General features: G+C 38.9%; 1 protein-coding gene across 5 annotated transcripts in view; it reads left to right on the top strand.

Moving 5' to 3' along the window:
• The first annotated feature begins 848 nt into the window (after positions 1-848).
• Positions 849-11,729, top strand: part of PLCG1 (phospholipase C gamma 1) — a 94,201-nt gene continuing 83,320 nt past the window's right edge. For all 5 annotated transcript variants that reach the window (XR_014025800.1, XM_081322590.1, XM_081322589.1 and 2 more), the window contains exon 1: positions 849-1,714. Coding sequence is in view for 4 of the 5 variants with exons in the window: in XM_081322590.1 (XP_081178716.1) it covers positions 1,513-1,714 (202 nt within the window). In the remaining variant the exon portion in view is untranslated. The remainder of the gene's footprint in view (positions 1,715-11,729) is intronic.

Raw genomic sequence — 11,729 nt, 5'->3', positions numbered from 1 at the left:
GTCCATGAGTCATAAAAGAGCCGAGGTTGCCTACCCCTGGTATAGGGTTTCCTGCCTGAGCAGGGGGTTGGACTAGATGACCTCCAAGGTCCCTTCCGACTTTATATTATTATTATTATTATTATTATTATTAACCTGTTGGCTACCTCTGATCGCCGGGCCACGGCCGCCTTCCCATCTTAAGTCTCCCAAGAAAACAAGAAAAACCACAAGGCCCGCGGCAGGAGGGGGCGGGGACGGAACCATATATGGGTGAACTCGTATCTTTTCAAGAAGCTAATCCCGCCTCCTAGTCGTCCCCCCCACCCCCGCTTTAATGTAGTTTAACTTTAGGAGAGCGAAGTGGCGGCGGGGGGGGGGGAAAGAGAGTTAGGTGACGTTTGCTAGCATATTCCTCTAATTTTAGTTGCGTGTGTGAAAAAAGCAGGCTCGAGGTCAATTTCCGGCCTTCCGCTTGGGCTCTTTTGTCTTCCTCCGTCAGGGTCCAGACTCCACCACGACGAGCAATGGTCGATGCGCGCCGAGCTCTGCCCCTCTGGCGAGGCGGAAAGCGCTAGCCCGAGAGCGAGCGAGAGAGCAAAGACGCTCGCTTGCTTGCTTTCGTTTCACGCCGAGGCCGTGGCGAGCGTGCCATTGGCTCCGTCGCGGGAGAGCTCGGCGGGGCTTCTCGCCTCCCGAGCCGTGAAAAAGTCGCCGCCTCCCTCTCTTAACTCCGGCCGTTACTGGCCCAGCTGTGGAGCGAGAGGAGTTAAATCCGCCCGGTTCGGACCAAGAGCTCTGTTTTTTTAGGGAAAGAGAGAGCGGGAGAAGCGGGGAGGCGGGGGGGGGGGGAGTTGGAAATCAAAACGCCGCAAGAGAAGGGGAAAGGCGCGCTCTGGGTTCCGGCCTCCGAGCCTTTCCTGAGCTGGGAAGCCGCCTTCGGCTCCTTCTTTCCCACTTCCCGGCTCCTTGTTCCTCGCTTCCTTTTGCTTGAAGCTCCTTTCAGGATTGGAGGGAAAAGAAAAGAAAACGGGAAGGAGGCAAGGACGGAAAATGGTGCATGGCTGCAAAAGAGGAGGAGGGCATTTTCAGCGTTCTGAGACTGAAAAATTGAGGGGGCCCAAGGACACTCCAACCGGCCGGGACTAAAACGACCCCCGTTCTCTCTCTCTCTCTCTCTTCCCCCCCCCCCCCGGTCTGCCTCCATCCCGCGCCGCCTTCTTTTTTCTCCTCCCCGCCCCCGCTCTTCTCTCTCCTGGGAAGAAGGGGACTAAACCTTAAAACGCTGCCGCTGAGCAGAGAAAGAAGTACCCTGGGAAGGATGTTGCTACGAAGTTAAAACGACGAGAAAATTGTCCTCCCCCGTTTTCTGTCTCTTCCTCCCCCCCCCCCTTTTTTTTTTCTTTCTCGCCACCAGTTTCTTTTGGCTTTGGCTCCGGTGCCAAAGAGACAATTCTCTTTTGTTTGCGAAGTCCCCCTCCTTTTTTTTTGTTTCGCCCAGCTGGAGAAAGAGGAAAAGGCTGGGGAGTCACCATGGCGTCTCTCTTCGCCAATGGACCCTGCATCCAAAGTGAAGCCGAAGTGGGTCACCTCTACCGGAGCCTGGAAGTGGGTACGGTCATGACTCTCTTTTACTCCAAGAAGTCCCAGAGACCCGAGAGAAAAACGTTCCAAGTGAAGCTGGAAACCAGGCAGATCATTTGGAGCAGGGGGTCGGACAAAATCGAAGGCGCAAGTAAGTGGCTTGGTTTAATCCTGGTAGTACCCGAAAGACGAGTGAAGAACATTTGAGGTAATCCCTGCATGCGGACTCCCGTGATTTTGGCCCGACCAGTCTCCAACGAAGCATGTTTATGGTTGGTTGTCCTGGCTCGTTTGAATGAACTTGGAACTACGTTGAAGGTCTTCACGAGTTAATAAACGCCTTCCCTTCAATAAAGTAAACAGAAATGATGCTGAAATTAGTCCCACATCTTAGGCTACTTATATCTGTGGCATTTGTGGTGCAACACTGGCCTAAAAAAAGAAAACTGGGAATTGTAGTCTAATTACCTGGTGTAGGCAACCTGCCAGCGGCTTCGTTCTTCACACAAAACATAATTTGTAGAATTTGGAGGTGTACATTGCCTGTGGTATTCATACATTAAGCTGGCCCTAAAAGGGATCAGCCCCATTGGTGGAGGTGAGGACTATTGCTGGCTGCTATGCCCTGATAGAATTTCTACTTTTTCCATTTGATGCTAAAATGGACTGTCTAGCCTCCCTAGGAGTTTCTAAGAAGTGCATGGTTGCCTACTGTAGAAGAGTAAACTATATGGACTATCAACCAGTTCTTTCTGGTAAAATTATTTCCCCACAGTTCATTTTAGAAAACAGTTTGGTGTTTTTTTTTAAAAAAAAATGGTGTTATTTTATGTGGAACTTTTTAGTTTCAAACCTTCACTATACTCGGAATTCAAAATATTTTATATATTATCTTATGCTCCATGCAGTAGATGATGGTTTAAATATCAGTTTAAATCATTTGAGAATTCTGTATATTCTGGTTCTCCCTCTTTCTTTTCAAAACATCAAACCTATAATATGAAAAGAGAATTCTGATGTTTCTGCATATACAGAGAACTGGATATATATGTAAATGCTCAAAATGGAGAAAGCATGTCCAAATATTTTAAAAATGGAAATGGTTTCTTTACATTTGACCTAAAGGCCACAACTCATGATTTCTACAGGTAGGAAATATGTTATCTGAGCACCTATGGTATGCAAAAGTTGCTTTGAGGTTACTAGATAAACATTATTTGTTTGAATAAGCAGTATGGAAGCATCAGAGCTTATGTGTAAATTAAATAAGTTTGTATGTTAATTATCCCTTAGTAAATTTGCTTGACTTTTATGGACTTATTTTGAAAGATGAATTTCTCCATCAGTTGTATTATCTGTATGTGTCCTGATTTATACTGCTGCACTAGCCATTTTTTATTACTATGAACAAAAAGGATGATCACTATATCATTCAAATCTGAAATTGTTTTATAACTGCACTTTTTGACAAACACCGCTGTATCTGCCTTGGAAAGTAAAGACAAGCAGAGTTGAAATTCTTTAATATAATTCTTCCTCCCTTTGTCCCTGCAGTGAGGTCATCCATACAAAAAGCTCAGAAAGCTGGGTTATTGGATTCCCATGCCAAATAAAAACTGAGAATTGAGCAGCCTTTTCTCCCTTTTTGTTTTCCAACAGTTAAAAACTCATTTACAAAGCAAATAGACTTGCAATACCTTGCGATAGGCTTTAGTCCTTTGGAGGAAAGAGGTGATATAAATCTAATGAAGGAATGACTGAATACTTTCAATTCTAATAGATACATTGTAGTATAGTCTTTGTGGATTAAATTCTGCTTACAAAATGTATGAAGTATTTGGGCAAGAAATATAAATATTGGGATTAAAAGGCCATGAAATTACTTCTAGAGGTCCCAAATGCCCATTTATACATTCCCTGGTTTCTGGATGGGCTGTTTCTTTGTGCATGTGCATGCCTCTGAATGTAATAAAATACATACATTCAGACATAATATCTGTTAACAGCATTTATTGTCAGCTCTGTTTCTTTCTATAGTGGACTGATAGTGATATCCTTTGAAATCTGAGCTAAGAAATGAGGATCTCTTAAGTAGTCTATTAGCAAACAATTTATCAGCCTTGCAAGCAGATGTTTTCACAGCTAGATGATGGATTGATTAATTGTACTGGAATCCTTTTTCTATATTACGTGAGATATGTTTTTAACAGTTATAAATAATATATGTATTAAGTTTGGAGAGACCAGGGAAACTTGGGTTCTCTGAAAAAGATGTTCAATTTGAGATGAGTAACTTTAGAACTACCAGGTTTACATTGAGAATGAGGACAGTGATTGTCTCTCTCTGCAGTCTAGTCTTTCTCCTCCTTTTAGCAGTAAATGTATAGATAAAATTGTGTGAGATTTTGTGATTAGTGAGAAAATGCTGTTTAGAAACATACATAATTGAATTTGTCACTGATAGATGTTTTTCTAAAGATACCTTGAGCACACAGCAAATTAAATTCAGCCCCTTTGAAGTCCATAAAAATATGTTTCCTAATTTATGAGTAGTTGAAAAGAGTTATAATGAATTAGTTGAGAGATACTTTAAGTAGCTCATAATTTCCAAAATACAAGATACTCTAGGGCCGTATTATTTGTTCTTACTGACTCATACATCACTTTAATATTTTTAATACTATTCGCTTTTTTGTAAGTATAATGCATAAACCTTGCAAAAAGAAAACCTGGTTTATAAATTGCACTGAATATTTTGCATATCATATTAACCAAATTGCATATTATAGCTTAGTATGGTGTGATCAGAAACCTTGTACTGCAGTCTTATAGGCAAATGGTCGGTCTCTCTAGCTACATTTAACTATATGACCCAGCGCATTCATTTTTAAATTGTTTGATGGCTTCTTTTTGAAAGGGATTCCTTCTTGTTCAAGATGAGGAAGATATACAATGATGTTTTTCAAATGTGGCAATATTTAAGATGCTGGCTGGGGGAATATTGGGAGTTCATACATCTTATGGTTGCCAGGTGTGAAAAACGCTGATCTAGAAAATGGCTTGTAGGGTGGGGTTTGTTTTGGAATAAGGATGGAAGAACTTAGGAAACTAGTTTTAAAGCTAAGCTAGTTCCTTTGTGAATATATAAATTGATTCTATTAGACAGTGATGGAAGCCATAGGAAAAGATATTCTTCCTTTGCTGCTGCCACAATGTGGTATTGTGATCTGTGATGCTGCTGATTAACAGTGTGCACATCAATACTTGATGGTATCTGTGAAAGAGGAAATAGTTTTACTAACTTTATCTGGATGAAGTGTTCAAGGTAGGCAGGTAATCCTGAGATACAGTGAGACTTAGCACTGCTTCTTGAGTTTTATTCAGTGTGAGGGTATTGCTTTCTAGATCTAAATGTGTTAAAGCTTTACATTATACTTTATAAAACAAGGTCTTACCCTCAATGTCTGTCTTTCTGTACTTTAAATCAAAATGTTGCTTTTCGAACAGGTACCTTCTCTTTCCATAATTTAGATCCTGAGTTGAATAGACTTGTGGTAATAGATGGAGATATGTACTATTACTTGCTTTATGGCTGCTTCATTTTCCTAATATGAAACACATAAACATACATATCCCCCAATAAAATTTGTCAATCTTGAAATTAAAAGAGAAGAGTGTGTGCAATCTACACCCAATTAAACTAATATAATCTTGATGGCATGAATAAAATAGGTTCTCCTAGAGTCCTAGAAATAAGTATAATTTTGGTGCAGAAAAAAAATAAATAGAATCCAACTATGGAAACCAAACTTTTGAATGTGATGTGATATAGAGAACTGTATAAGATTTCATGAATTTGGTATCACCATGTTGTTCCAGGCCTTAAATTCAGGTGTATTCAGATCCGCCATTAATTATGCTTTAGAGTGTCTAAAAGGTCTAGCCTTATCAGCGTCACTGATTTTATGTGTAAATGTCTGAAGCAGAATGCAGTGCAAAAAAAAACATCTAAATGGTTCTAGATCCCAAATGCCAAGAATCAAAATTTTCCACCTTTTTCTCCAATAGGCTGTTGAAGACTATAGCTTGAGTTCTAGGTGGCTGCTTAGTTAAATCAGCTGTAATTAAATGATTATTTTTGTCCTGTGGATCTCAGAAGGAGCGTTTTTGTGAGAACCGATCCTAATTTTCTGTTTTTAATCGTTTTTTGTTTTAATCTGACTGAAAACATAACATGGCCTCTTTCCAAGATAGTTTAGGTAGGCATGGATTTTGATATATTTTTTTTGTAGGAAGTAGCCTTTGGATGAAGGGTTTGGTTTAGTTGCATCATAAAAGACAGGAGTTTTTTTGTTTGTAAAATGCTAAGATTCTCTGGAAAGTTTGGTATCCTTACGTATCTGTTTTTGTCATTTATTTTTGAAGGATAAATGTACATTCATGTCATCAGTGATTTTGCAGATCCATGAAAGCAATATAATATTTATTCCAGTACTCTATTTCTGTTTAATTGAAACTTTCTAGGATTTAAATGTGCTCAAAGGTCAATCAGACTGATTTTCTAGAGCAGGGGTGTCAAACTGCCAGCCTACAAGCCAGTTGCATCATACGGAGGCTGCACCCATCCCAGCTCCGGCAATGCAAATAAAGTCACGATACGTGACACGTCACATGATGCGGAGAGTTTGACACCCGTGTTCTAGAGCATCCAAATATAAGTTTAACGTAAGTACAAACATGCTGCAATGTGCCACAATAAGAAAACAATAAAAGTACAGTTGTTTTGTGATCACATCCAGATGACTTTAGGAAAGTCGAGCCAAACACTGAACTATGCTTCCCTCTGTCCTCAAGGATTTCACTGATGTGTAAATATCAAATATGAAAATAAAACTCTTTTCAAATTTTAGTCAGTGTATTATAGCATATTAAAAGTGAGGAGAGTCAATATCTATCATAAAGCAAACATTACTTCCATAGTGAGTGCTGCCATTTCTCTCCACTATGCTTAGTTGTATTTTGTTGGGCAATTTAGCAGTATTGTTCCAGGAATCCAGAGGCCAGTGTAGTTGAATCTATTTGAATGCCTTGGCAGATGCTCCCAGTATAGTTAAGGAAAGAATATAGCTGAGTGTTTGCATTGTTTTATTAAATACATTATGGAAAACTTTTAAAAGTGTTGCTGTGACCTTTTGGGCTGAAGGACAGTTCTGCATTTATTATTCACATCCATTGTAAATATATACATGCCCAGTGATTGCTCTTAAGAAGAGATGATCTAAATGAAAGACTTAGTCCAAGCACTTAACTTAAAAAAATGTGTACAAGCAGAGACCTAATAAATGGAGCTCCTCATCAATAAATCAATCAAAGCTTTGGTATGGATCTAGCCTCAGAGCCCACCGGTCTTGTAAAGGTTATCATGCTTGAGTACAAGATTCTTTAAAGTCCTTCCTTCCTCTGGCAAGCTCTTCATCACTATAGCAACTGATGAAGAACATTGATGTTGCCATAACAGGAACGTTATTTTTACACAGCATTGAAACCTCAGACACTGTACCTCTCTTGATCATATAGACCAGAGGCCCCCAACCTTTTGGGCACCAGGGACCGTTTCTGTGGAGAAAGATGTTTTCACGGATCAGAGGGGGCGTGGTTTCATGTGCTGCCTGCATCCAGTGGATGGGGCTTCACTTGTTTGCATGGCCCCGTTGCTGGTATGCTGAGGCCCGGTGCCGTTCACGGACCTGGAGTTGCGGATCCCTGATATAGACTTGACTAACTTATTGCATTCATATTTAAACGTTAACCAGCTCAATTGCACCTGGAACCTGGTGGGACAACTTGATATGCCCCCTACAGAATCTACTTTCCCAATCAATAATTGGGAAAGCAAACTGTATGAAGAATTGTCAGCTTCTCTTTGAAATATTCATATCAATGTTTTTTCCCTTTATGTAGCTGAACAGAGATGGTGAGCTGAGAAATGTGCAGTTGTAAAAATTGGACAACACTACTTGTGTTTTCCTTTATTGTAGTTGGGTTGGGAGTGAAAAGAATAGACATGCTTCTAACTTACAATCAAACGTGGCTGTTGTTTTGAAACTAGATTTAAGCCACAAAGAAGAGGAGGAAGGAACAAAGCTGACAATTGTTTTGTTTTTGAACAGCAAGATTTGAGATAGCTTGAGATTGGCTAATACATGTAATTGTCCAAAGACTATAAATTAAATATTCAATAGTTTATTGCCACATTATGTTCATAGCACACTATGTTTTGAATTTATAGACAAGGTTCCCTGTATAGGATTTTTTAAATCTCTCAAAATATATGCCATAATTGGAGGCCTTTAGCTTTTGCCTAGCAACTGTAATAATTGCAGTTCTGCTTCTGAATCATATTTTTCTAAATAAAAAGGAGTTTGGAGGGGAATACATTAGATTGAATCCCATTGGAAAGCATCAGATTGGATACCATAAATGTTTGGAAGTGTTCCAAAGCATTTGACTTTTTTATGACCAAACCTCTACAAGATGTCTTGACCAAGCATCTTAATTATGCATTGGATTTATCACCCAACTATCTTTGGAAAGCTTAAGGGAGCAGTTCTTTCCCCAGTTCTTCCTCCAGCAGCCTCATCAGGTCAGGTAGCCTCCAGTGAAAGATTGTCTATGGCCTGAAATCACCTAATGAGCTGATAATGGACTTAAAAACCTGACTCTTCTCAATTTTTCAGTCAAGTACCTTAACCATTATATACCATTATAAACTTTCCTTTCCGTCTCTCTCTCTCTCTCTCTTTCTTTCTTTCTTTCTTTCTTTCTTTCTTTCTTTCTTTCTTTCTTTCTTTCTTTCTTTCTTTCTCTTTCTTTAAAACTTTCTATTTGTTTTATCCTTTTACAATTTTCTTTAATAAAAATTATAAATAAAAACAAGAAGTGATGAATATTTAAAGAGATCCCTTTGGGCTCTTGTATCTCAAGGCAAAATGTTTAAAATAGAAATATTGTAAAGTAAATATTTTTCTACCAGCTATTGCCTGACATCACCCTTCGTTTTACAAATGAGCTGCAGAATATTTTGGTTGCATGACATGAAGAGGCTTGACTAGCTTCCTCCCACTATTAAACAGCTTGATATAATATTTCAGTGATTTCTTGAAAGATTGGCTTTACAGGCTCCAGTGCAACTGTCAGGCTCATGATACTTTATGAAGTAGACATAGAAGCTATTCAGTTCTTAGAAAGAATAGTCATTTTTCAAACTAATTTTATTTATTTAATTTATATGCCAACCCATCTCATCGATAAAGCAATTCTTAAGCTTCATACTATTCTTAAGCTTCAGATTTATTCACCACTGCCAAACCATTGTTGAATCCAGTTGTTGAGGTTCCTAAATATAAAGCTTAAGAAATAGTGGGTTCTATACATATAGGTAAAAGGCAAATGAAAGGAGAGACTGGCAAGCAAGTTTTCTGTGGTAATAAGCCACATGCCCATTTGACAGTTATTGATTATCTTTATAAAGCTTTAGGTTAGACTTGTTCACTAATGAAAGCATCATACCCTCCAGTGTTAATGGTGGGAGTTCAACTCTTTTCCTGCTTCCTCTGAAAGGTAGATGCTTGTAGCAGTTGTATTTAAAACAGCTCTGGAAAGCTGGATCTCATTATTTAATATGTTCCTAGCCTACAGTAACTCTAGAGCATTATGGGAAATCACAGAAATTGTTAATTCAAGTCACTTTGGAGTATTGGACCAGAAACAAAAAGTAAAAGGGAGAACAATTGATACTCTTCCAATCCATAGCAATGTGAAGTGCTATTTTTACAATTCTGCTTTGAAACACCATTTTCCTTCTGCATTTACAAATAACTCATTTAGTGACTGCCTCGTTTAGTGATGTAGTTATGATGGTGATGAAAAAAAAAACTCCATGGCCTATCCTTTGCAGGTTTGTAAAGCAAGGAAGGCTGAAGTAAGATCATAAGGACAGTTGCAGCTTCCCTTGGCAACTGCTTCACTCAGCGACAGAGTTGCTGGTCTCAACTGTGGTCACTAAGTCACGATTACCTGTATTGCTAAACCTGTATTCTCTTTTCTCCAGTGAACTGCAGATATCTTTGTATGCCCATTTTATCCTTTACAAGTTGTATGAGGTACATTAAGAAATGCTTCATGGCCCCAAGTAACCTAGAGTCATGATTGTGCATCATGGCCAAGTGGAAATTTGTTCTCATTCCCAAGACCTAATGAAAGCTCACGTAAATACTGATTTTTTTTAAAATTGGGCAATCCTACTAGGATTTCAGCCATTTTTAATTGTTACATTTATACATTGGTTGTGGGGTACTTTTTGGGAGGTCTCACAGGTTTTACATTGCCAAGATTTCTCATGAGGGGTAAATGCTGGATAACAAAATACATGTGTGGAAAAATAAGGTTATGCCATTACTTCGTTATAAGTTGCCCTAGGAAAACCTGACTTTGATGGGCACCACACCATTTTTAAAAATTAATATGGAAAACAAGTGGGGTATAATTTCTCACAAATTGATTTCAAGCAGTCACAGTTATTCTTGAAAATCGGTTGTCTAAGGAGATTCTCAAACAGGTAATGGTGGTCCCAAAGATGCATTTTCAAAAGGCAACTGAACTTTTTGTTTTTCCTTGAAGACTTCTTGCTTCTCATCCAAGAAGCTTCTTAAGTTCTTGAAAATTGATTCTTGTACAACTTTCTTCAGCCATCATCGTGTTGGAATCTTTGGCTGTGAAATGTTGACCATAAGAAATGAAAATCCAAGGACAAATGGGAAAACTCCTAGAATAAAAATGTTCTTCATTCAAGAGTTTTGATTGCAAGGAATGAATAGATAAAGGAAGTCGTGTCAAAGTGTATTATGGAAAGTGAATTATATAACCTTCAGATTATTTTCTGTAAAATATAGTTGTAAAAGTTAATGAAGTATTAATTTAGGTGACCAAATAATCTCATGCACAAGTTGCTGCTGTAGGGAACAGTCCAACATGATTGCCAGCAGAAGACCTCAAGTTGTTGGGTGGAAATGGTGCAAGGAAGAAACAAATGTTCCTGATTATAGGCCTAGCTGAAATTAGCACATGTTCAGAAATCTACACTGAGAAAATCTAACAGCCACCAAATATTTATAAAGGGAAGAATTAAGGCAAAGGGTCAGAGTGGTGGATAGCATTAACAACATCCTTTTTTCCTAGATGCTGCTTATGAAAGTCCTGTAAGAATACAATGTACCCTGTAATGCAGGGGTCCCCAACCCCTGGTCCGTGGACCAGCACCTGTCCGTAGCATGCCAGCAAGCGGGCTGCACAAACAATCAAAGCTCCATCCTCGGGATGCAGTCAGTATTCAAAACCACACCCCCTCTGGTCCATGGGAAAACCTTTCTCCATGGCACCGGTCCCTGGTGCCCAAAAGGTTGGGGATCTCTTCTGTAATGGTACTAGCTAGTAAGGCAGTTGATCCTCTTGGCTTTTCTAGTCTACCGATCCTTCAGTTAATCCAGGGGTCTTCAAACTTGGCCCTTTGGTGACTCGTGGACTTCAACTCCCAGAATTCCTCAGCCAGGCACGCTGGCTGAAGAATCCTGGGAGTTGAAGTCCACGAGTCACCAAAGGGCCAAGTTTGAAGACTCCTGAGTTAATCCATTTTAAAAATGATTAGCTCTAGAGACCAGATACAGCAGACTAGTTTTGAAAAATGACATGTCACTCTTTTCCTTCTCATATCAAGTTTTTAAATATTTATCAGCATGTTAATAACCTTTTAATGCTGTAAAGATATAGCTTCTCCCTCTACAACAGAACTTGGATATCAGAGTAATAAATGGGGAAGGAAGGTGAAGTTGAGAGAAATGGGGAAAACAATTTTCAGTCTGTTAATTTATTTTTTGATGGATAAAATTCATAGCCTCTCTTTAAAGTGAAGTTTCATAATGTTCTCTATATGATGGCCCTGGGCTAGATAGTTTAAAGTTTAGATATTAAAGCTACTGCATCATATTAAAGTTTATTTTGTGGATTTTTTCCAGATTACATAGATTTGGCTTATTGTCTTTGTGAAGACAGATGCTATTTGGCATAGTAGTGCTTTATTATAAAATAATAATACTGATACTGATAATATT

The sequence above is a fragment of the Vipera berus genome (assembly GCF_964194415.1).
Source record: "Vipera berus genome assembly, chromosome: 3".
NCBI classification, from domain to species: Eukaryota; Metazoa; Chordata; class Lepidosauria; order Squamata; family Viperidae; genus Vipera; species Vipera berus.
This window is presented reverse-complemented; position numbering and strand designations above follow the sequence as displayed.